Genomic DNA, 27,017 nt, shown 5'->3' on the forward strand with positions numbered 1-27,017 from the left:
AAGCTCATGCTCCAATATGTCTGTTAGTCGATAAGGTGCCACAGGACTTTTTGCTGCTTTTACAGATCCAGACTAACACGGCTGCCCCTCTGATACTTTATTATTATTAAATTTTTTTTGTTCTACAAATAAAAACACACAACTCATATTTGAATATCAGTAGTCATTCCCCTGCCATGGCAGCCACCGAGCTGGGCTGGGAAGGAGGGGGGTGCCTCTCCTTCTCTCCCTCGCCATGGCAGCCACTGGGCTGGGAAGAAGGGGGGTTTCTCCTTCTCTCCCCCGCCATGGCAGCCCCTGAGCTGGGCTGGGAAGGAGGGGTTCTCTTCCCAGCAGCCGCAGCCATGCAGCTGAAGAAAGTTGCCTCTTTTCTCTGTCCACTGCAGCCCTGCATGTCCCAAATTCCCCCTACTCCCTCTTCTCACCCTCCTGCCCCCCCAGCTCCTATTTCCCCAAAGGCCACCACCTCACCTTACATGTGCATCTTCTCCAGGCTCCAGGCACCTAAATAGTGGAGCCAACCCTGTGCGGCTCCACTAATCAGGTGGGTGGCCCTTCATTCTCTGCCCAGGCACGCACCTTAGAAGGAACTATCCACAGGCAACCTGAATGGAGCTCATGGACCACAGTTTGAGAACCTCTGACCTAGGGGTCTCTGCACAAGCCTTCTGCCTGGCAGGTTTCTCAGTTCTGGCCAGTTCTCTCCATTTGTGCTTATCTCATTTGTTCTCTTTCTGCCCCAGCAGCTCTGACCTACTGCTCTCTCAGATCTCGTGCAGCTCCCTCTGAGCAACTCACCAGATTCCTGCTTCTCCTTTTCTCAGCTGGGCTCTGTGTCTTTATAGAGGGCATCTGCTCTCTATCAGGCCCTGTTGGGAGACAACTAACTATTCACAGGTGAACTAGACCCATTCCCCCTTAAAGGGGCCAGTCTCCCTGTGACAGCACTCTACATTCTTTGACTGGCTGCATATTAAATGATTCATTGACTTTCATCTGGGCCATCTGATTAATCTCAGTTAACTCACGCGATCAACTCAAAAAAATTAATTGCAATTAAAAAAACCTAATTGCAATTAATCTCACTGTTAAACAATAGAATACCAGTTGAAATTGATTAATTATTTTTGGATGTTTTTCTACATTTTCAAATATATCAATTTCAATTACAACACAGAATACAAAGTTTAGAGCGCTCACTTTATATTTTTAGTACAAATATTTACACTGTAAAAAACAAAAGAAATAGTATTTTTCAATTCACCTAATACAAGTACTGTAGTGCAATCACTTTGTCATGAAAGTGTAACTTACAAATGTAGGGTTTTTTGTTACATAACCGCATTCAAAAATAAAACAAAGTGAGCATTTTACACTTTGTGTTCTGTGTTAAACTGAAATCAATATTTGAAAACCTAGAAAACATCCCAAAATATTTAAATGGTATTCTGTTATTAACAGTGCGATTAATCATGGTTAATTTTCTTAATCGCTTGACAGCCCTATTTTAAAGCCTTTAATTTTGTATAAGCTGTATGTATGTGTGTGTATGTATATATATATGTGTGTGTGTGTGTGTATGTATATATATGTGTGTGTATATATATATATGTGTGTGTGTATATATATATGTGTGTGTGTGTGTGTGTATATATATATATTTGAGGCCTCTTTATTAGACTGGATCTCTGCACTCAGACACTTCCTACCTTTTAAGGATCACACACTAACGACTTGGCAGGAGAGCAGGCTTTTACTATTGTGGGCCATAGGGTACAACATTCACTCCCCTTGGGCAACTGTCTTGAGTCTCTCCCACGTTTAAAAACCAACTTTGTATTTCATAGGTGTTTTTTTAACAGGAGCTCCATGGTGCATGCTTTCTCCTCCTTTTCATTTGTTCTCTTTGTTGCACCCCTTTGATTTATATACAGAATATTCCTAATGTGGTGAGCAGCTGAAGCACTGGGGCTCTACGATTGGTCCTTTAGGTTCCCCATCTTCCTCATCCTTTCTGATGAGTCTCCAGGTTGGATCCGTGTGCAGCACTGAAGTTCACTTCTCATTCAGTTTTGTATGATCTAAACTGCCATTGAGCTTGGGCTCCCCCACGCAAGACAGGGTTTGAGAAAAGCACAAAATCCATGGAGGATTAGATTCATAGAAGAAACAGGCCCTAGATGCTGCAGTAGAAGCCTTAGTTAGGTATAATGGTGTGTCCAGTTCTGGGTGCCACCCTGTGGGAAAGATGTGGACAAATTGGAGAGACTCCAGAGGAGAGCAACAAAAATGGTAAAAGGTTTGAAAAACCTGACCTAGGCGGAAAGGTTTAAAAAAAAAACAGGCATGTTTCATCTTGAGAGAAGATGACCTGAGGTGGGACCTGATAAGCCTTCAGTTATATTAAGGACTGTTATCAATTGTTCTCCATGTCCATAAGGGTAGGACAAGAAGGAATGGGCTTAATCTGCAGCAAGGGAGAGTTAGGTTAGATATTAGGGGAAAACTTTCTAACTCTAATAGTAGTTAAGCTCTGGAATAGGCTTCCAAGGGAGGTTGTGGAGATTAAGTGCAGGTTGGACAAACACCTGTCAGGGATGTTCTAGGTTTACATGGCCCTGCCTCAGCACAGGGAACTGGACTTGATGACTTCTTTAGCTCCCTTCCAACCCTACATTTTTATGATTCTGTCCAGCAAGGTTAGAAAGATAAACAGATCATGTGTGTTCTGTATCCCGAGATGGTTCTTCCTGCTTTTATTCCCTCTGCCCATTCTTTACCTCATTGAGTTGCACTTTGAAGATACGCTTGGAACTTCACACATGATCATGGGCTGAAAGCGTGAGAGCTAGAGATCTGAGATCAGAAATTTGTCACAAGAACACTAGGGTCAGGCTTCTGGAAAGTTGTGACCTACTTTTCGTCCATTTTATTCCGATCGATGGACCAAGCCTTGTAATGGGATAATCTGTGCTTGATAACTGTTGAATCCCATTAGCTGCTCTATAATAACTGAGTTAGAGGTCAAATGTCTTGTAAATTTCTGACTTGACACCATTTGTATTCTAGCATTACCAGTAAATATCTCTAATTAAAATTCCTTCCTGTGTTAAATTTTCTCCTTTGCCTCCTTTGACCCATTACTGTAGCTGTCACATAAAAACAAATTGGACTCTACCTCTGTTTCTTAGTATCTGATGAAGTGTCACAATCTCATACTCTGATGGAAAACATTGTGACTGATAAAGATGTTAAATAAGACAATGTTTAGTGTGTGAAGTGTAGGAGTGGAGGATTGTCATTGTCATTCATCTAGGCTACTATGCTGTTTCCAGCAGTGGGCAATGCCAACTAGCTGCTGGAGAGGAAAATGCAAGAAACCCCATAATAGGTGGCTGTGGGATAGTCCTATGGTGATTGGGTGAAATGTTCACTCACATTAATGGACACGTACTAATTGTGTAATGAGAAGTAATATTACATGTGCATTTATTGCAACCATCAATACTCAAGGGTCTGTGCTAACCGTCAATTTCAACATCTAAGACAGACAAATCAAAGACTGGATGTCCTGAGCAACCCAAAGGAGAGGGTAACTTAGAGGTTTTTAAAAAATATTAACTCATGGAAAATCTTAACTGTCCCCACAGACATTATGTGCCCCTGTTTTAATGGTTAAATGTTCATCAGGTTACAATGAAAAGTGTGTAAATACTTGAAAAACAAGTTTGCTTTAGTTTCCCAAACCGTGTGTGCAAAGATTACAGGTCAGTTGTCTTTCCCTTCTATTTTCAGACCGAGCTGCTAGACCTGTCTACGGTAGATGTCATCCTGATCTCAAACTATCACTGTATGATGGCATTGCCCTACATCACAGAGTATACTGGATTCACTGGAACGGTGTATGCCACTGAGCCCACTGTACAGATTGGCAGGTAAAAAGCCCTTTAATATTCTCTAATCCAGGGTCCCCAACGTGGTGCCCGCGGGTGCCATGGCGCCCATGGGGGCATCTAAATGCGCCCGTGTCCTGGCCGGCGGTCAAGCATCCGCCGAAATGCCACCGAGAGGCGTCGCCGCCAAAATGCCACCGAATTTCGGCGGATGCTCGACCGCTGCTACGGTCCTTCATCTGGCGCCTGCCAGATGAAAAGGTTGGGGACCACTGCTCTAATCCTTTCCCTTCACTACGAAGGAAAAGGTGTAAAGGACAGTGTGGGTAGAAGTGTGGCATCTTATGTTCCTAAGAGGCTTTCAGGCAATAGTTGAAAGTTAGCCAAGTCTTTACAGCTGAAAATGTATTGACTCAGTGTTTTCCAAGCTCTGTGGCTGGCCCTGCTGTGAGTGCTGTGTGTGGACTCGGGGCAATAGTGCACCCAAAACAGGGCAGCTCCAGTAGACCCATTGTGACTTACAGCAGTATAAATCCAGTATTGCTGACCTCAAGTCTTCAAAAAGCATGATGTTTAGGCTTTGAAAATCATGAGATTTTAAAAAACCCAATAAACTAGAGGGTTTTTTGTTTGCCTCCTGGTTTTTGGGCCTTTGGATGTGTCACATTTGCAAGCTTTGCTCCACAACCATGAGGATAAGAAACTTGCTTATTTTAAAATGAAAACTCAGTCTCCCATAATCACATGACTCCAGTTGCTGAGGCTTTAAGGGAAAAAAAATCAAATATTATGAGACTCAAGATAAAATTGCAAGGCGTGGCAACACTGTAAAGGTTACTGCAGAGCCCAGTCTTGTAGCGCTTACTTACCCCAGTAGTCTTGTTGACTTCAGTGGATTCATCCATGCAAGTAACGGTTGCTGGATTGAAACTGTTTAATGTATGCAGTGTAGTTGTAGCTGGGTTGTTCCCAGAATATTTGTGAGACATGAAGGGTGAGGTAATATCTTTTATTGGACCAACTTCTCTTTGTGAGAGAGGCGAGCTTTGGAGCCACACAGAGCTCTTCTTCAGGTCTGGGAAAGATGCTCACAACAAAATGCAAAGTGGCACAGATTAGCGTAACTAACTATTACTAAATAATCTGTTCCAACCCTGGTGTTTGCTGAGCCCAGAATGGAAATAACATGGCAAATATTAAAAAGTAACAGGCTGCAGTCTTCTCCAGTCTCTGTCATCATGTAAAATATATATGTATATTCTGGGAAACGTCCTCCTACAGCTTTTCTTCATAAAGGAAGGCATATATAAATTTTTGAGATCTGAATGGTTAGTTCAAATGTAGTATCACTCTAATACCTGATACAGCCTCTATCTTGAAGACTGCATCCTGAAGTTGCAGGAGATAAGACTTAACACTAACATTGCACTTGACCTCTTCAAAGTGCTGGGCAGATATCAGCTAATGGGTCTTTTCCATCTCTAACTTGTATGATCGTATGATGAACGTGTTGTAACACTAGCCTGTATTCTAGAACACGTCACCCAACCATAACCCTATGTGATCATGATGGTCCCTTCTGACCTTAACATCTATGAGCCTAACGGGAGAGAAATATGGTAATGTCCATTGTCCTTCCATTTTTTCAGATGAGCCAAAAGTCTGTGGGCAGGTCCTCAGCTGGCATAATCTAGCATTGTTCCGTTGACTTCAATGAAGCAGTATTGATTTATACAGTCTGAAATTCTGACCCTGGAAGTCTGGAATGGTGTGGCTTTTTTCTTGTTTTAGCCTATAAGGAAGAGAGGATTTTTAAAAAAAAAACCATACCCCATCCTATGAATTTGTATGCAGTATGTTAGTAGCTAATGCAGTGACTGTCATTGTAATGAAATATTCTAATTTCATGCAATGAGTATTTGTGGTGTTTTTGTGTAATGGTAGTAATGATTCCTTTGCAGACTTCTCATGGAAGAGCTGGTGAATTTTATTGAACGTGTGCCAAAGGCTCAGTCTGCTTCCTTGTGGAAGAATAAGGAAGTGCAGCGGTAAGGAACAACTTGTTTTTTAACTACAGTGGATGTCAAAAGTTCACTGGAATGATGATTCAGTTGCTGGACTTGCAGTCTTTAATATAACCAGTAAAAGAGTCCTCAAACAAATGTGGATATTGTTTCTCTTCCGATATTTTGCATGCTGGTGTCTTTTTCCAAATAACTAGCCAAATTAATTCTTAGGAAAATATGTGCCTAATACACGAAGGCCTGATTCTGCTCTCACACTAGTTTAATTCCATTGACTTTACAGAAGTGACTCCTGATGTAAACTGGTGTAAATGAGAGTAGGCTTGAACTGTTATCCATGCATCTCTAATGTGCCCTTCATCCTAGTATCCAGATTTTGTATGAATAGTTAAGAGTAGCATCATTTCTGTAAGGGCTAGCAATTTCTGGTGGAAAAACTAGTTTAGGATAGGGCACAGGTAAATAAAGATTTAAACCAGGAAACTGGGCAAAATAATAGCATCAGGGTTCAGGAAGCGTAGAACAAATCTTTTCAAACTGTATACATCTATTCAGAGCTGAGGAACAGGCTCGGTCTAACTACTGCATCAAAGTTGGTCTTCTACAGAATGCTGCATGGCCAGATGGACCTGGACTGGCAGTCTGCAACTCTACGTGCTTCTGGTTGCTTAATGCTTCAAGCCTACAACTCCACATTAGGGTCATTTTCATATAATCAAATGGGTTTTTTTCCTTTTGTTTATATAATATTGAAAACTGAAATCAGTCGTGATGTATAACTTCCTTGGTGTTGTATACATTTTAGTTTGAGAAATATCAATGTTCACTATGATCATTACATGTTAGTATTACACCTAGTGCAGTTGTCCTTTATTTGTACAAGCTTAAGTTAGTCCTCTGCCTTATGTAACCACAATTTGAATATGTAACTAAAATCAAGCGTAATGTGGTGTACTTTAATGAAACAGTTTTAAAAATAGGAAATGCCTTAAATTGGGGCTAACTAGCTTTTTCTAAGGCGAAAAAAGCCATGATTTTACCTAGTAAAAAACACCTTTGGTAAATACCATGCCATCCTTGATTTTAGAAGTTCAGTTCTATAGCAGGGTCATTCTTGGTGGTCATATTCCAGGAGAAATGCTGTCTACCCATCTGCAGTAGCAGTATCTATTTCAGAAAGGGTTACACCAAGAGATGAGCCTTGCATTGCTGGCCTGACCCAACATCCATAGAAGCCAATGGGTCTTTTAATTGGTTTTGTTGGAGTTGGAACAGGCCCTAAAGAGGGCAAGACGTGGGTTCATTCTGCTCTCCACTGTTTTTCAGCCTGGGAACTGTCTGCCATGGTTTCAGCCATGCTCTCTGTCAGCTGCACCTGTGGTAGCGGGGTGCTGATGGGGATGGCGATGGAGCCAGAGTCAGTCCCTGAGCTAGGTAGGACCTAGCCTATTGAACTGGCTAGAGAACCTGTGTACAGCAAGGAATACAGTGTGATGAGCTGTAGTCAGCAGTCTTAACTAGAAGACAAGCTGCTACTAATTCCTGCAGCCTCCAAAGGGATGATGTCTAAAGCTTATCTCCGGCCCAAATACTTTGTAGGGGAGGGCAGAGGAAATGGGTAGAATAACCTTCTGCCAGCATGGTATTGAAGAGTAACCAGTAAATAAACTCAGCAGAATTTGATTTTTTTTTAAATAATTTTGATTTGATTTTTCAAGCATTTTTTTTTCTGTTTTTATCAGTTTAAATGTTCGTAGTTGTGGGAAATGATGGGGAGTCAGACAAGAATTATTTAATGATAGTAAATATTGAGAATCAGAAAGTTAAAGCTCTGTGACCATTAAAACACAAATTGTCAACATCACAGTCAAAATATTGTAAGTAAATAGCTTTAAACTCTAGTAAAAGCTCAAGCAGCATTTTTCTTTCTTTGCCTAACTGTACATTTCAGTTATTATCAGATATTTGTGTGTGCGCAAAGGTATGGTGAAATTGACATTTACAGATAAAAATCTCATCCTTCCAAGCCTATCAGGAACCTTACAGTGCATCAGTAGCAATATAAGTGATCACTACTCTATGACTAGCCTGATGGATCAGTGGTTTCCGGTACTTAATTTGAATGGGGGACTGAGACCAACAATTCTGGGTTCTATTCCTGGCTCTTTCAGTCACTGACTGATGCTGGGCAAGCCTCTTAGCTCAATTTTACAGAGGCAGAGAGAGGTTAATCACCTTCTAAGGGTGTTGTGGGCTTAATTAATGTTTGCAAAGTGCTTTGAGATTTCAGGTGACAAGTGTCATGTAAGTGTAAATGAAGCTGATTATTATAGCATTTAAGCTAACATCCAGTAGTCCACAAATTAATACCTGATTAATAATACGCTCAGGGTAAAAATGGCATCAGTTATGTAAGAGGATCCTATCCTTGTTGTTGAATTTAAAAGTTTTAGAAGTACCTGGTGGCTGCTGCTGGAACAGAATACTTATTACTTTCGAGTCTGTAACTTTTTAAAAATTTTCACCCTGATCAATCACCATTATTACTTTACAGCTCAGCTCATTTCACGCTGAATAGTTAGTATGAAACACAAAGTATTATCTTCATTAAAGCGCTGAAGCAATTTAAATGCCAATACTGTAAAAAATAAGTGCCTTATAGTGGGGGGCACTTTTCCATTACCAGATTCAGCATGAACTAATTACTTAGCAAGTTTTATTACCAGTAGTTTTGATTTTAACTGAATAGGCGTTTGAAGGTGCTATAGAAGCTCAACCTTCATATTGACTCTGATCCCGCTAAGTCCTGGTATTGTGGGTGCTCAACATGCCTATTTTCCAGTGTAGTCGTTAGTAGAGGCTAGGCACAATTCACTTCTGGAACTCATTGTTGCAAGATATGATTGAAGCTAAGAGCTGAGCAGGATTCAGGAAAGTATCATTTTATGTAATGAGAACATTGAGAGTTGCATTTGTAATGAGTTAATAAACCCAAACATCTGGAAGCAAAATAGACTCTCACACTTCAGACTCTAATTAAGGGGTATAAGAAAATTTCCCCAAACTTTCCCCAAAGGCAGTTTATTCCACAATTACTCATTTAATAGTTTCCTCTAAAGTACTTGTAACTGGCCATTGTCAGAATAATGGACAAGATGGGCCAGTGGGCTGATCTGATATGACAAGTCCTCCCTTCCTCCAGCTGGAAACAAGTCGGGTAAACATTAGGCATGGTCCTCTGTACTGAGCAGGATTGTCATATTTTACAGATGCGGGAAACTGAGGCACGGGCATTAAGTTAGTTGCCCAAGGCTGTGCCAGGGCAAAGTTAAGAACAAAGTCCAGAAGTTCAGATGCTGGAGTTCTCATAAGAACCATTAGAGCGTGCTACCTCCCATTACCTTGGTCTTATCCGCACAGAGTTTTTACCAACTGCCCCTTCATCCACCCAAATATGTCTGACAGCCATGAGAGGGCACAGTGGGGTGACCATGAGGAATGCATAAAGCTGAATGCCATCAGCATATAAGTCGTGTTTCAGCCCATAACCCTTACAGTTTCTTCTGGCAACCTCATACACAAGCTGAAAAACAGGGTAGTAGTCTAAAACTGCAGAATCCTGGCAGGGGGACTTCTGAAGAGCAAATGCCAATCACCACCTTAACACGTCATTCTAGGAGTGAACTTGACCCCTGAAGAGTGGTTCTGCCCTTCCTGCTGGGGATTTTAACATAGTTGATCTTCAGAGACTGAGAATTATGTCCAAGAATGCTAGAAACTTACCTTTGTCAGCAAGGCGGACCCCCACTTTGTCTATTGTAAGGAGACCATTCTGGGAAGAATAGGCATATTGTGGCATTCAACAGTAAATAGCTTCTTATGGCAGGTACAAGACACTTCATTGAAACTATTGCCTATAGATCTTGGACTCCTATCTGCATTGTCTCGCCCCCTGTTGTTTTATGATTTCCCAAAAGAGGCCTCAGACACTTCATTTGCCTCCTTAACCCTTTTCCTTTCAGCCAGCGTGCACTGGAATTGCAGTCATTGCGGTAGGCATGCATGATGGTCTTGGCAAGAGCTGGCCTTAATCCTTTCTTCAGTATGTTAAATTATGGAGAAGTTCTCTGAACTAGTAGACATAACAATACATTAAATTCCTTTAAGCAAATTGATCAAAGAAACTTGACCAATTTTCATAAATCATGGGAAACTGGTTTGAATTAGCCTTTGATTTAGCATTAGTTTAATATACCAAAAAACCTATTCTTCTTCCGTGTTTTGGCAGCCTCTGCCTTGGTTCATGTTGCTAAAGAAGATTTATTTCCCTGAAGTTAGCCACCCCTCTTACAGGCTGTGACACTACAGTTCACATCTTCCCCTGACAATGCTGGCCAACTAACTTGCAAATATATATATATATATATGCAATGTATGAAAAATAGAATGGATGAAGTTTTCTGTGGTGCGAAAACTCAATATTTCCGTCCACAGATGTCAAAGTGCTTTGCAACATCAATGAATTTATCCTTGCAAATTCCCTCTGGATAAAAGTATTGTTTCCATCTTACTAATGGGGAAACGTGACCTAGGGCCTCTGAGTCCCAAAGTTTGCAGCAGAGCTGGGAATAGGCGTAGGGTCCCCAGATTCTGGGTCCTGTGCTTTACTCACAAGACCATACTCCACACCTGTCTGTGTTCAGATTCATAGCTTCAGAGGTGGGTGTGTTGCAGGCCAATCCAAAATACCTACTGTCCCTCAAACCCAAATTCCAGCAGTGCCTTTTGCTATAAACACAGCCTATCTGCAGTTCAGATCTGCTACTATTTCTAATCCATGGTAAAAATGATGCTGCAACCCACCTTTCCTCCTACTCGTCCCTGACTGTGCCCCACAGCTCCCATTGGGGACCATCAGCAGAGAAAGCTGGAGGAAGTGTTTTCTGGGGCAAGGTGGCAGTGGCCTGTCCCTGCTTCTCATTAGCCAAGAACAGCGGCGGCTCCAGGCACCAGCACTCCAAGCGCGTGCCTGGGGTGGCAAGCCACGGGGGGCACCCTGCCGGTCGCTGCGAGGGCAGCAGTCAGGCAGCCTTCGGCGGCTTGCCTGCGGAGGGTCCGCTGGTCCGGCGGCTTCGGCGGCAATTCAGCAGCGGGTACACTGAATCCGCGGGACCAGCAGGCCTCCCGCAGGCAAGCCACTGAATCCGCAGGAACGGGGACCTCCCACAGGCAAGCCGCCAAAGGCAGCCTGCCTGCCGTGCTTGGGGCGGCAAAAAAGCTAGAGCCGCCCCTGGCCAGGAAAACCTCCCAGCTCAACCTTCCCCTCACCCTGGGAACTGGCCGGTCCCCAGAGTGCGAAACAGCATGGAATGAGTTCTAGGAGCTGAAACACTACAAAGACCAATAGAAATAAAAGTCTAGGATCCCAACAGGAAATCCTGAGAATGCCCAGATCCCATTTGATCTTTACAGGCTGCTGCCTGCCCCTCTGAAAGATGCAGTGGAGGTGTCTACGTGGAGGAGGTGTTACACCATGCCCGAAGTGAACGCTGCACTCAGCAAGATCCAGCTGGTGGGATATTCTCAGAAAATTGTGAGTATCGATACAGCTAATGTCAGGCAAACAAAAGCAACCTTTTCCCCCTTCTCTTTTGTCTTTGTAGGAATCTTCGAGAGCCCTCATTTTCCTATGCTCGACACCCATTCTGGGTGCTGTGTGGGGGCTAGTCACGCTAGCCTGGAGGGTGAGACAGGATTCCATTCAGTGCCCCACATCACGACCCCACCTGCCTTGTGAGGAAGATTCCCCTTTGGCAGAGACAAAGCCAGCTATCTGGATTCCTCAGGGGAGGCTAGTTTTAACATAAAGCTGAGATACATAAAATTAAAGCTGGCCCAGTGGGAGGTGGGGGTGTCTTCTGAATTAGCATATCCGCTGGGTTCCCTGGCCATGTCCCCTCCACAGCCAGTACATCTCACTTCTGGGGATCTGCTGAATGTCTCTGCCTCCACTTTTCCACCTCCTCCCATCCCCCAGTTAACTGGAGTTTGTGAACACTTTGCACTGGTGCAACCCACCCTCTCTGCACACTTCTCCTTTGGGGCCCTTTGCTGGGGTTTTCTGTGCCATAAGCAAGTGCACATCCTAGAATGAATTAAACCCAACAATTCAATAGCCTACCTTTAGGATAAGGCAGCGGTCACCAACCAGTAGATCGCGATTGACTAGTCGGTCGTGGAGCCTCTGCCAGTTGATCGCAGTCTCCAGCCACTAAAAGTCCAGTGGCACAGTGGGGCTAAGGCAGGTTCCCTGCCTGCCCAGGCCCCATGCCACTCCCGCAAGCAGGTGGCACGTCCCTACTTGGGGATGGGGGGGCGAGGGGGTCTCCGTGAATTGCTCCTGCCTGTAGGCACAGCCCCCGCAGCTCCCATTGGCCGGGAGCTTTGTATAGCAACTAGATAAAGATACATTGAGATATATCTATCTCATAGAACTGGAAGGGACCCCGAAGGGTCGAGTCCAGCCCCCTCCCTTCGCTAGCAGGACCAAGTACTGATTTTGCCCCAGATCTCTAAGTGGCCCCCTCAAGGATTGAACTCACAACCCTGGGTTTAGCAGGCCAATGCTCAAACCACTGAGCTATCCCTCCCCCCTAGGGAGGGCTTAGATTTTAATCAGTAAACATTAATAGTAATTCACCATTATTTTGACTCCTACATCACAAATGTTGAATCAATCATTTACTTTATTCATTTTATGTGCCTGTGAATCTGAGGCCCTGGATTGTAAACTGTTTGGGAGAGGGACCATGTCTTTACCTGTTTTGTGAGGCATCTAGTATGTGTTTGGATGCTTAAAATATATATATATTGCAAGATTCATCCTCTTAGCTTTGTAGCCACAAGGTAAATCATGGTGGTCATAACTGCCTATTTTCCCAGTAACGCATCACTGCATACAGACAAAAAACGTAAGCTTTGTAGAACAAGAGGAAAGGAAACAACTAGATAAAAGAGCACTGCTAAGTAGTTTACACTCAGGGTATGTCTACACTTACTGGGGATTGATGCTGAAGCGATTGATCTACTGGGGGTCGATTTAGTGGGTCTAGTGAAGACCTGCTAAATCAACCGCAGATCGTTTTCCCATCAACTCCGGTTCTCCACCAGAACGAGAAGGATAAGGTAAGTCGACAGATCCAGCATGGTGTAGACACCGCAATAAGTCAACCTAAGCTACATTGACTCCAGCTACATTATTCACGTAGCTGGAGTTGCGTTACTTAGGTCGACTTAACCCCATAGTGTAGACCTGCCCTCAGAATTTAGGCTATTTTTGCGTGTTTGTAGAAGGAGAGGCTGTTCCAAAACCATCTATGGAGAATAGTTTCAATAGAAATAGTCTTGTGGGGGGAGAGGAGGAGTGAGTTTGTCTTTAAATGTAAAACCTTCTCCTGCTATCTTCCCCATCCAAACAGAAGTCTTGCACTAGTGCAGGAGGGGGTGAAATTGTTTCACCTGGGCACTAAAAAAAGTAAAACTCTAAATTATTAAGAGTTTTTTTTTTTAAATTCCTCTACTCATCTAATTGCTAACCACAGTGTTGTTAATAATTATTTATAATAAGATCTCATCAGTGCTCTAATTTGTCTCTGTGTTTGTTCTCTTCAGTTTATTTCTCTCAACCTGTTTTTTTCCAGGAGCTGTTTGGTGCTGTGCAGGTTACTCCTCTCAGTTCCGGCTATGCACTTGGAAGCTCCAACTGGATTATACAATCACATTATGAAAAGGTGTCCTATGTTTCGGGGTCCTCGCTGCTCACAACACACCCGCAGGTACAAACACTCTCTTGAAATTTGATAGAACGATTCCATTTCCGGAGGTGGGGAAGTGAATTTGGGGCTCAATAAACAGGGGCCCTCACTTCACTGGGGTCGGGTCTGATGGCAGCAGGCACCTTGTAAAAGTTTCCCCATCTAAGCTGTACTAATGCCCTACATTTGTAATCAGCCAGACGTCCTGGTTAGCATTAAGCAAAGACTGCCACTCTGTTAAGCGGATGAGCATCCTCTAGGTAGTAAGGTGAGATGACTAAACTCTTTGTTACCAGTGATCAAATTTTAACCCAATCTCCAGAAGTAAAAGTCTGCTGCTCTAATTTAAAGGGCCATGTTAACTCTAGAACTTTCCTCTTCAAAGCAATACAGCATTGCTTAAAAAAAAAACCTGTATAGTCTCTAAAGACAGTTCACAGGCTGCTTCTGTATCACTTCTGAAATGTCCTTGCTTTGAAGGAATGATGGCTAACTGGGTGCCAGCCTTTCCCACCTGCTCTGCTAAGGGTAAGTCTTTATAGTGCTGTACATGTAATTTCCAGTAAATTAATTCTCTCAGAATCCATAAATTTTTAGTGGAAAGAATGGCTGGGAGTTCACAGTACTAAGTTGTCACTTTCAATAGTTAAAAGAGAAGTATTAGCAGGAGGTTTTAATAAAATAATTAAAAAAGGTTAGGTTCATTATCAGTAAGTAACCTTGTCCCAAGGAGAGTATCCTCTATAATCTCTGCTGTTGAGTATTGTGCATGCAAAAGCTTGACAGGTAATTTTCATGGTCCCTTTATAATGCAGCTGTATTTACAATAGATAAACATATTGGAGTCTCTAAATCCCCATCCTTTTTCTCCAGACTGTCTTGGGTTATGATCTTTCTTGTTTTCAAAGTGAGGCAGGGTTGATTCTTGACATGTTGAAGACCTCCATGGGAAAATCTTGGTGCTATAGGAAGTAGTTTGGGTAATTCAGTAGATGTTGCTCTTCTTTCTTAAAAACAACGAGGAGTACTTGTGGCACCTTAGAGACTAACAAATTTTTTGGGGCATAAGCTTTCGTGGGCTAAGACTCACTTCATCGGATGCATGCAGTGGAAAATACAGTAGGAAGATATACCAACTATAACAAGACTAATCAATTAAGGTGCTGATAATCCTTCTGAGAATAGGCCACCTTAATTGATTAGTCTCATTATAGTTGATCTGGCAACACCCATTTTTTCATTTTCTGTGTGCGTGCGTGTGTGTGTGTATATATAGATATATAGCTATCTATCTTCCTACTGTATTTTCCACATGGCTACCACTCTGAAACCTGTCATCTTTCTCAGTTAGTACTGAACTAACACCCAGTAGTGTCAGGGGGCCCAGTGCTGCTACAAGCACCATCTATTAAGCCATAACTTTCCATGCTTCATTTCTATCCAAAGGTATGTTCTCTTTTTGTTGGAAACTTTGGGCAAAATCCCTTCATCTGCTCTTCAGTTCTGAGTGTGTCTTTGAGGAGGAGGTGGCAGCATGTGAGAAAGTGTGAAGGTGCCTGTTTTGAAAATATAACAAGTGGGCAAAGGAGGCTGGCTTTACTGACTGACTGAAGGCAGGAGTTGATATCTTGATAATGAATGAGAGACGATAGGTAGGGTGTGGGAAGGCCATGAAGGGCCTTGAAAGTGAAGAAAACTAACTTATATTTGATGTGGTAGAGAAGGAGAGTGCAAATAAAGGGTTGCACTGGTCAAAAGTGATAGAGTAGGAAATAGAATTGATATGAATGGGGCAAGATTGTATCTTTCAAAGCCAGAAAAAAGGATGTTGTCATAGTGGAGACGTGAGATAAGTCTTAGTTGTGTGGATGAAGAGGAAAGGCTGTACCTTAGAAATGTTATGCAAAAAAAAAAAAAAGGCAAAGACTTAGACATAGCCTGGGTGTGAGGAACTAGAGGGAAGTCTTCATTGAAGAGGAAGCCCAGGTTGTGGGCTTGAGTGACAGATGGGATGATGGTGCTGTATGCAGTGGTCGAGAAAGGAGGTAGTAGGAGGGCAGGAGAGAAGATGAGCTTGAACTGACAGCTAGCCCCACATGAGGAGATGTCGCAGAGATTTTAGTTTGGACAGAAGAGACTGGACTAGCGAGGTAGATCTGTGAATCACCTGCATAGAGGTGATAGTTGAATTTATTTGTGGATGAGATTGCCCAGAGATAAAGTGGAAAGGGAGTGTTAGCAGGATGCTCCCCTGGCTTTGGAATTAGTCTGCAGAATTCACTTGAGTCATTTCACTGGGTAGGGAGTGAGACCAAAGCCAATTTCTGACTCCCTTGTCCTACGCTTTTTATGTTTTCTCTTAAAGACACACCTCTCACATTAATGTTTAAGCTTATTCAACTAAGATTTAAAACAGTGGTTCCCGAACTTTAACAACCTGTGAACCCCTTTCACTAACACATCAAGTCTCGCGAACCCCCTCCTAAAAATGAATATTTCCAGGGATTTTCTCCTTTACCTGAGTATAATTAATAAAAGCAGTGATCTTGAAATATAATATTTGGTTTTATGACATACTTATTACACACTATTATTAATTATTATTTATCATTACAGTATTTTTATTACATTATGAAAACGGCAACACTCTTCCAAGATCTCACTTTCATAGCTTGTATCACTTTGAATAAGCCTATTATAAGACAAGGCTCCTATGTTTCATCAAGGAGTATCAGATGTGAAACAGCATCAAGGGATTTAAGAAGCCAACTCAAAGAGTTCCTCCTACACATGCATTCAGGTCTTGAGCAGTTCAGGCAAACAGTGCACGTTACAACAAAGCTTAAACTTGTTCTTCATAATAATTTAAAAACAACGCTAGCAGCCTATTTAATATTAAAAACAGCAAAAAAAATCCACCTCCCTTTCCATTTCTTATAAGGAGTCTTGAAGGTTAAATCTCCTCAGTGTGATAGATAAGCTTGCTTTCATCTGCTTAGCTCTTGGAAGTCCAGAGGCTCCAGGCTGCTGGCCCAGTGCTGCCTGGGGTCCCTAAGGACAGCTCTGTCCGCCATTAGGGAATTTTTTCCTGAGAACTCCATGAAACATTTCGTGAACCCCAGTTTGGGAACCACTGATTTTAAAACAAATCAAGAAAACAATGTTAAAAGAGCCATGTTGCATGTCCTATGTATTTGTGGTGTTTATTTAGCAAGGAAGACGTATTATTTTCTTTTTCAGTCTTTCTTGCTGTAACTGTGTACCACAAATATACGGGATGTGTAACATGCCCAGATTAACATTGCTATAGGACTAGTAACCCTTTCAATTCTTAATTCCTTTCAGCTGTGCAACCTTAACAGTCCATCAGGAGTCTTTGTCTTAGTTTTTTATATTGCCCTTTAAAATTTACCTGATTTACAACATTATTGACATAGCAGCAGCCAATGATCTCCATTCTGGTCCACTGTTCCATTGAGTTAATAGTGTTTGTGTTCCTGGATGTATCTCCTTTCATGGATTAAAATATAGCTGTTTTTCCTTCACCCTGTTACGCTGTGATCTTCCTTAGTATTGGGTGGAGTATAGCACACTTGACTTCCTTACAGAACATAAGGGCATTGATGAAGAGAAACTGCAACAAGCAAGTCAGGTTGAAATATAGTGCAGTGATGCAAGTTAATCTGTTGTCTAGCCACGTTAACTGAACATTTTGTGGATATACCATGGTTTTCGTGCAGGCTGCTGGGGAGTATTACAGGTGTCTTCTGTGCACGTAATCAGTCTTTCAAGAGTTATCCTTGATCCGTTTTGCCCTGTACATTTGCCTCTGCCTCTCAGAAGCGTAGCCTTCTCAGGTCACTGTAGCTTTCTGATGGATTCCTTTTGTATATAGTGCTAGTAGGCCAGATCGAGTAGGAGGTCTTATATGAGGTACTTAAAGCACTTTCATGGGAAGTACCATGGTGGTCAGCTAGATTCCATTTTGTGACTGCTCCATATAGAGTTGCAAAGTTTTAAAAGGATTTAGTTGATGAGATCTGCGCCGGAGACACACTATGGCTTTTGCTCTTCGCTCTTATGTTCTGACAGAGGGTTCCCATTGAAGACATTGCCTAGATGCCTATTGGCACCAGAAACATATGGAATTGCCTACTGGCGCCAAAGTGGAGACCTTGAGGTGACAGTGTGGATAGGAGTGTCACTAAAAGCCTTTTAAAGACCTATTGTTTACATTAACCTGAAGAATCAATGCAAGCCCTCTCAGTGCAGTAGAAGCTGAAATTACGGGTATCTAATATAGCATAATCGTTATGTACATTATCACTGGCAGACTCAGTATTTATTTTACCGCATTATTGGCGCTTCTGGGTATGTGCATTACATTTGTCACAGGCATACGACACATATTCATGGACTCAGAGATGGTCTTCTATGAGCCTGGCCCTGTGAGGTGCTGAGCACCCTCAACTCCCATTGAAGACAATGGGCAAAATTCATCGGTGAGATCAAGGGCTGGTGTGAAGATCTTTGCACTGCCTCCACGCTACACCGGGAGCATGGGAATTGTGCCAGGGTCCTGTAGTTTCTCAGAAGGAGTCTCTGCATCGGCCTTGCATAGGCTGGTGCAAAAACCTGTGCTGGGGGTAGGCCAGGGGAGAAGCCAGGGATCCACATGTGAGAATCCATGGCCCTAAAACACCAGACAAGGGGTGCACAGGGGCTGCAGCTGTTACTCCATGCTAAAAGTTTCAATGGTAGCTGTGAGAGGATTGCAATGCGGTCCCCCAGGCTGGGGCCAGAGTTCCTTTCTGTAGCCCAACTATTCCATAGCTGCAGTGTCCAATTGCTCAGCCCTGGAGGGAGAAGTGAATTTCTCCCAGTCAGAAGCAGCAAAGAGTCCTGTGGCACCTTATAGACTAACAGATGTATTGGAGCATGAGCTTTCGTGAGTGAATGTCGGATGCATGTCAGAAGTTTACCATTTCAGTCTGTGTATTGGGGATACATGTATTCCATACTAGCACCCATTACATATAATCTCTGATCTTAGACTCTGTATAATTAATGTGGGGGTGTTGGGGGGAAGAGAGTTTATTGCCCTCCTAATTTAATTTAATGCTGCTGAAATGTCAGATGATTAGCCCTAGAGAATGAAGTCCTCTAAGCACAGCACAATGCAAGCTGTCCTTACGCCGCCCTGCCAATGTATCTCAACCCTGACCTAGAGGGACTGTCTCTACAGGTGGAAGTTTCCACTCCATTTTCATGGCCCATTTCGTCTTTGGCGCCTCTGGTGAGCCAGCAAAGGGGCCGATTGTGGTGGTGATTTTCTGTGGTGTAAGCCTGTGTCCGTTAGGAGCTGGATGTAGCGTGGCGTATGTGTGGACAAGATGTCACCCGCCACTGCAGCCAGTAGGATCAGACACCTGCCTGCTTTATCCATGCATAGTGGATCCAGTTTGATTTGTACTTTGTGGTTGTACGGGATCAGTGCAGTACTGTGCACACAATGAATCAGGACTGCACACCACTTTGAAGACACCCATTACATTGAAGCCATCTTTTATTTTAAGCCCGGTAGCCTCTAGCACAAGCTGCAAAGACACATGAATTAAGAATGGAGATCCTATAACACTATTTTGATTGAATCATGGGAGGGGGTTTAATGTTGAAAGGAGTGGCAATGTAGAGGGTAGTTTTCTTCATTAGTTTGACTGTAATGTTGCACCGCAGATGCTGTAGTTAAGTTTGTGATGCGGTTTCTGTACAACTCTTCATCATTTAGTTTTATTTTGTCAACTGTATGTAACTTTGGGGTTTAAATGTAATTTTTTTTATTGACATTTAATTTTTTTAAATGCACCAGTCACAGCTTTCTAGGTGCATTAATAAAAATCCTAATGGATCACAAAAATCCGTGATAATTGTCCCATCCTACATCTCCCTGCCCCCACCACCAACACCTCTACAAATGCCTGGACAAGTAAATGAGACTAAAAGTGTGTCTTGAAATTGGCTAACTCTAGCTCTGCCACCGGGGCAGTGGAGCTGGCTCTACATCTAAGGACCCTCTACTGAGAATACCCTGACTCCAGCTCCCCCATGTAAGAAATCTGCAGCTTCTATCTCAAGGATCCCAGGAGAGAGGGAGGTTCCCGAGACCCAACCAATACGTGTTTTTATAGATCAAAGCTAAGACCTTGAATTGCACTTGAAACCTAGTTGGAAGCCAGTGCAGTCTGTGGAGCTCAGGGGTAATACACTTCCTGCATTACATCTTCAGAAATTTCTAGTGTTAACATTTCAGCCATGCTGTCAGCTCCTAAGGCCGCACGATGATTCATCTGTTGAGGATGCTACTTTCAGAGGGGGCTAGTGCCAACTCAATAATATGCCTTTTCTTGGAAGATACAGACATGGCTATACAAGAGTGAGGGGGATTTGATAGCAGCCTTCAACTACCTGAAGGGGGGTTCCAAAGAGGATGGAGCTCGGCTGTTCTCAGTGGTGGCAGATGACAGAACAAGGAGCAGTGGTCTCAAGTTGCTGTGGGGGAGGTCTAGGTTGGACATTAGGAAACAGTATTTCACTAGGCGGGTGGTGAAACACTGGAATGGGTTACCTAGGGAGGTGGTGGAATCTCCATCCATAGAGGTTTTTAACAGGGGCGGCTCTAGCCATTTCGCCGCCCCAAGCACGGTGGCACGCCATGGGGGGGCGCTCTGCCGGTCGCCGGTCCCGCGACCGGTCCGGAGCCGCGGGACCAGCGGACGTCCACTGGAGCCGCCTGCCGCCCTCCCGGCGACCGGCAGAGCACCCCCGGCGGCATGCCGTCCCAAGCACACGCTTGGCGTGCTGGGGCCTGGAGCCACCCCTGGTTTTTAAGGCCTGGCTTGGCAAAGCCCTGGCTGGGATGATTTAGTTGGGGTTGGTCCTGCTTTGAACAGGGAGTGGATTAGATGACCTCCTGAGGTCTCTTCCAACCCTAATCTATGATTCTAAGCTGCTGGCTAGCTTTTGTTGCATCTCCACAGATGCAGGAGGGTCGGAAGTTAACTTGTTCCATAATCTCTGCAGTGCTGTGTTGTTACTTTATTACCAATCCTCCTCTTACTGTAAAACAGGGAACACCTGTGCTGTGACTGTTACTGAATTTACTTCACTTCATTCTTTTTCAGGCCATGGACCAGGCTTCTCTTAAAAACAGCGATGTTCTCATTCTGACGGGGCTTACCCAGATTCCCACCGCTAACCCAGACGGCATGGTGGGGGAGTTCTGCAGTAACCTGGGTAGGTCACTATTGTAAGAAGCACTTTGCTTATTTTATAATCTTATTCATTGCTTTTGGTGGGAAATAATTTGGTGATTCCCGGAACTGGATAAGTTGCCTGACTGTATCTTCTGGCATAAAACTAGCTGTTTAGATTTTACGATGTGCTCCTGATGTCATTAATAAAGTGCCTTAAGAGACACGGGTTGTACCTGAGATGTTTTGGAATGGAGCAGGTTTAATGAGATTTAATCATCTGCTGCTCTTGGTTTGCTAAGTATGCAGCCTCGCTGCCAACCGACTACGTGTTGCCTAGGTTTTGAATAGACACCCCAGCTGAAATATTCCTTTTTCCTTCCTGTATCTCACCCAGTGTAAAATCCTTGCACACCATTTTTGTGCCTTTCTGTTTCTTTTCTTACACCTGACTTACAAATATATCAGAAGCAAACTGCACAATCTTCTTTATTTTTTATTTTATATGTATTTATAGGCCACAGAAATATAAAACCTAATCACAAGCTTTCACAGCTGCAAAAGCTGCTAATTGCAAGCTGTAACATCAGAGTGTGAGTTGCAGCATTTCCCAGCCTGTTTGAAATGTGACATCTGACTTTTTTTCCCCCTCTCTTCTCCCTCCTACCCCATCCCTTCCTGTGGTTATTCCTCTGTCCTCATGGTTTCTCCTCACAGATGTTCTGCTGCTTCTGCCTGTTCTTCTAGCAAACACCTTTATTGTAAACTATATATTTTGAAGGCAGTCAGGGTTGTAACAAAAATCACAGTTTCACTCTTGTATAGTGAGGAACTCAAAGGGCTAGAAACCTAACTAAACTAAGCCTCATGGCACCATAGTTAGGTAAACAAGTATTATTAGCCCCATTTTACAGTTGGGGAAACGTGAGGCACATATGTTAGGTGACTTGCCCAAGGTCACAAAGGAAGCCTGTGGCAGAGTTGGGAACAGAACCCTGGAATCTTGGCTCTTGCTTGCCAACCCCTTCTGACAAAAGCAGTAGATAGTAAATTCTCATCCATGCATAAATTCAAGAGCAAAATCACTAGATGGATGTTCCCTCTCACTTTAAAGATTCTCTTTAAATCCCAATGTGGGGATATAATTCTAGTTAGAGGGCAAATTGTTGACCAAGGGATTTGCTGGATTCTCCATGAAGTTTTTACATCAAGATCGGATGTCTTTCTAAAAGATATATATGCTTCCATTCAACCATAGGACATTGGCCTTGCTATGGGAATTACTGGATGAAATTCTATGGCTTGTGTTACACGGGGTCAAATTAGATGATCATAATGGTCACTGAGCATTAAAATCTGTGAATTGCATTTTGTTATGCAATAAAGCAGACACACATTTTATTCCTTTGCCAATATCCTAAAATAACAGCATGTTTGTGACTATTAACATGTAGCTGAGATCAGGAGTGTAACCGCAAAAGCTTCACCTTCAGCTCAGTTTTCATTTGCATCACAGCACTCTGTGGCTTAGACACCCAACCCCCATTATTAGGGTCACGTGCATAATTCCCCACCCTGAGCTTATCTTCCAAGTCATATTAGTTTACTGACAAACCACTTTTTACAGTGCTCCGCGCTGCTGCACCGATTCATTGCAGCTATGAAAGATGGACTTGTATTTGCATTGCCTTGGGCATCATCAGCAAAATGTTCAGACTCTCTCTGGGGGTGTTTTTATTCAGATGCCAACTTGACCTTGCACCAGCAGCTGTTAGAAATTCAAGTATCTTGTTCTGAGTTGTAAATTCAACCAATTTGTTGTGGAGTTACTGAACGAGATTAAATTTGAAATGCCAAAATTATAATACTATATTACATTTTCAGTACATCGTCAAGATAAATTGGGCTCAAAACTCTGCTTTCCGATACGCACATCCACTTATTGACATCTGTAGAAGTCACCCTGGTGTATCTGAGAGCAGATTTGTGTGTTACGGAGAGTCATGGATTAGGGTCCAGTTCTGTAGGCATGTAACTGACACTGTGCAAACAAATGATGTGTTGAACCAACATCTGGATAGAAAGAACCAACAATGTTTATGCAAACCACTGCAGGGTCTCCAGCTAACCTGTTTAATGATCTGTCATGCCCTCTGCATCTCATAATGTGATATTCAAAGAGATGCAACTCAAAGACAGCGGTCTGGCACAGTTTTTTGACTGAAGTTTTTCGTAGGAAAATGCCAGTTTGTCACAAACTGAAATTTTTCATGGGAACGTATCTGGGTTGATGACACTTTCAGGAAGGTTTTTTGGGTGCAGGATGGAATTTCAAAGAGCCTCACCCTAGAATAACCGGTAGCTATGTGGGCGTCCCAAGGTCAAGTCCCTGGTCTGCCAGATTTGGAATAGGAACTTGAACCTGGGTCTCTCACATCCCAGGAGAGGGCTCTAATTCCTAGGCTTTTGACTGTTCTGGGGTGGGGATGTCTTGCTGTTTTTGCAAAAAATGCCCCAAATTCTTGGTTTCCTTCCAGTGTGAAATGGGAAAATTTTTTAAATCTCAAATTTGTTGTAGGATGAGAAAAATGTTTCCTGTCAAGCTGTAGTGTGTACAGAACAATGCATTTGTGAAGACTTTCAGGTGGTCTGGATGCCCCTGTTTTATAGGGTTCACCCTTAATATTTCATTTATGGTAGCATTTTAGAACCTCAGTCATGGATTAGGATCGAGTTGTGCTAGGTACTATATAGGCAAGTAACTGACACTGTGCAAACAAGTGATACCTGTTGAACCAACATCTGGATCAGGGGTTGGCAACCTTTCAGAAGTGCTGTGCCGAGTCTTCATTTATTCACTCTGATTTAAGGTTTCGCGTGCCGGTAATACATTTTAATGTTTTTAGAAGGTCTCTTTCTATAAGTCTATAATATATAACTAAACTATTGTTGTATGTAAAGTAAATAAGGTTTTTAAAATGTTTAAGAAGCTTCATTTAAAATTAAATTAAAATGCAGAGCCCCCCGGACCGGTGGCCAGGATCTGGGCAGTGTGAGTGCCACTGAAAATCAGCTTGCATGCCGCCTTCGGCACACGTGCCATAGGTTGCCTACCCGGATCTGGATAGACAGAACCAACAATGTTTATGCAAAACACTGCAAGTCTACAGCTCACATGTTTAATTATCTGTCATGCCCTCTACATCTCATGAGCAATGTAATATTCAGAGAGATGCAACTCAATGAAAGCAGTTAGGCACAATTAACCAAAATGGGGAGAAACTTCTACAAAAGGAAAAGGAGAAATCCAAGTGAGGCAGCGTATTTCCCATCAGCCCCACTTTCAGCTGTCATGTCAGCCAGACATGTAGCTTACAGCCATAAGATAGTTTCTAGGAATAAACGTAAGACTTAAAACACTGAGCCGTGAATAAGATAGAGCTATGCATATGAACTGTACTTAAAAGAAGGGATCGTTAAAATTGTGCTGTACCTCAACCTGTCTGAGGAAGGAATGAGAGCAAACTAGATCTGAGCAGATGTTATAACAGCCTGTAAACTCTGAGACTGTGAAGGAGCATACTACCCCTTTAAGGGACAGACTGGAGCCTATGGCCGAAATAGCCTGGGGTGTAATCCAGGAGGCCCTGCCTGCTCTAGCACTGGGCTCCTTGAACAGGAAGGCGAGCACGAGAGGGGAGTAGAAGCCACGCAGGCTGCAGTGGGATGCGGTTTGTGTCTCAGGCCTGGGTACACCGCACAGTGAGGTTGACATAAGCTGCCTTGCATCGGCCTAGCTGTGTGGAAGGATCTTCACTTAAATTTGGCTCCCACTGACGTCAGAGTGTCTCTGCACCGATTTAGTAACACCACCTCAGTGAGCCGTGTCGACTCACAGTCGATGTAATTAGGTCAACACAATGTCAGTGTAGACACCGCGTTGCTTACGTCAACTGTTACTGGCCTCACAATGCCCCACACTGGCAATACAAATGCTCCTCCTGACAACGTGCACCGCTGACACAAGGAGCCAAGTGTGCGCGCACACAAGCGACTTAATAACTGCAGTGGCTGTATGCCGACATAAGTTAGGTCAACACAATTCTGTAGTGTAGACATGGCCTCTGACTCCAGGAGACCAGCCCAGCCAGACAAGAGACTTGGTTTTGTGGTATTGGGAGCTCTGCACCAGGGTCCTGATGTGAGGACTTTCTGAACAAGTTATTGTAATTGCTCCTGACTTAGAACCTTATTAAAATGGGACGTGCTATTTTGTTAATGGTGGGGGAGTGGGGGATTCTCCTTACCCTGGTCTGTTAAAGCAAACCTGTTGCCACCCCAGTCAGGGGATGCAAAGGCAGGACACGCTGACAGTGCCATGCCAGCCCACAGGGGCATCAGCCACACCTTTTTACAGAGCCTGTTAAGCTTCTTCGAAAGCTTCTGCCAAATCCTGGCATAATCCTGTCCCTGGTTTAAATCTCTCCTCAAGCTGAGGGTGCCATTGTCCTTCCTGTTTAAACTGGGAAGAATGGAAGGCAGTGTCATCCAATCCTGATGTCAAGGGCTAGGTGTGAGGAGTTCTGGGCTCCAGCACTTCTTGCCTATAGTCACCCAGTTCCTTAGGTTGAGATTGCATTTCTACAGCATCATCCCACAGGAGGTCAAAGCACTTGCTAACATTTAAGTCTCACAACGCTCCTGTGAGGCAGACAAGTATAAATTCCTCATCTGGAAAATGGGCATAGGGGGAGGTACAGGGAGTTAAGATTTTCAAAGCCAGCTGGGAGAAATGTAAGATTAAATCCTCTAGCTGGTTTTAAAAACAAAGGATGATTATTTTTATTCATTGTTATCATATGACCCAGGAGAGGACAGTAACCCCAGTCCTCTTCTTGACCTTCACTGATGTGTAATGCAGCTCTGATAAATACCGGGAAAGGCCTCTCTGACCCATTGTCGAAAACAGTATGTAGTAAACGCATCTCCTGTTTGAAGTTGGGCACCTAGGCATGTAGTGGCATTCTCAAAAACTCCCATATGCTTCTTTAGGCACCTAAATACCCCTAATGTGCTAGATCTTTGCCCATCTGAGTTTGTCAACAAATTGAAGTCACGGACATAATTATAGCAAGATTTAATATATGCATTTCCAGCTTTCACAGATTTTTGTTTAATGCTTTGATGCATAATATTACTGCTGCTGCATTTCAATTAACGTCGGTAGATGGGTTTTGCCCTATGGCCACAGAAGAAATCCCAGTTCGGCAACGATTTCTCATTGAGATTGACAACGGAGAAATGCTTTGTCATAAGGTGCTACAGCAGTTGTGTAGCTGCATGCAGCCAGATAAATAAAATGTTTCTCCTGGGCTTCCTTACAGCGCCATACTCAGATTGTCTGACGAAGTGGTTATTCACCCACGAAAGCTCATGCTCCAATATTTCTGTTAGTCTATAAGGTGCCATAGGACTCTTTGTCGCTTTATACTCAGATTGCACAGGAAAAGTATTTTTATTTTCCACTTGTTCTCTGCCTGCCCATGACTTATACAGCTGACACCTTTTGCAGCTGCTCCTGTTGTGTTGAAGGAATTTAGAGGCATTTGCAACTTTAGAAAAGAAAATCTCTTCATGTTTGGGGTGGCTGGGTCAGGTTTGAAAAAACTATACTTTCTAACCACAAATTAAAATCCTCAGCCATTTATCTGAAATAGCAAAACTGAGTACAAAACAATTTACAAGGTATGGGATCTTTCAGATGAGACTGAAGAACAGCTGTTCTGCATGGACACAAGTAGATTTATAGAGTGTTTTTTATGTCAGGAGTGTCTTTGGTCAGTTTCCTCTGTCAAAATTTCTCCTCTTGTGTACTGGCGCAGCACTGCCCTCTACTGGATGGAGTGTCAGACAGGCACTGTGTGTATCATAGATCCCACGGCTAACAGAAGCTCCTTTTGCTCAAAGCTGTGCTTTTCGAGGACGAGGGTCTGATTTTGTCTCCCTTAAGGCTGTGAAGTCTTGAGGGGTCAGAAA

At 43.2% G+C, this 27,017-nt stretch overlaps 1 protein-coding gene across 3 annotated transcripts in view; it reads left to right on the forward strand.

The window, feature by feature from the left end:
* The window catches only part of INTS9 (integrator complex subunit 9), an 83,366-nt gene that overhangs the window by 20,146 nt on the left and 36,203 nt on the right, over window positions 1–27,017 (forward strand). For all 3 annotated transcript variants that reach the window (XM_039532994.1, XM_039532995.1, XM_039532996.1), the window contains exons 5-9: window positions 3,796–3,935; window positions 5,855–5,941; window positions 11,390–11,510; window positions 13,618–13,752; window positions 20,913–21,024. In XM_039532994.1, coding sequence (XP_039388928.1) covers window positions 3,796–3,935; window positions 5,855–5,941; window positions 11,390–11,510; window positions 13,618–13,752; window positions 20,913–21,024 — 595 coding nt within the window. The remainder of the gene's footprint in view (window positions 1–3,795; window positions 3,936–5,854; window positions 5,942–11,389; window positions 11,511–13,617; window positions 13,753–20,912; window positions 21,025–27,017) is intronic.

Source organism: Mauremys reevesii, linkage group 3 (genome assembly GCF_016161935.1).
Source record: "Mauremys reevesii isolate NIE-2019 linkage group 3, ASM1616193v1, whole genome shotgun sequence".
NCBI lineage: Eukaryota > Metazoa > Chordata > Testudines > Geoemydidae > Mauremys > Mauremys reevesii.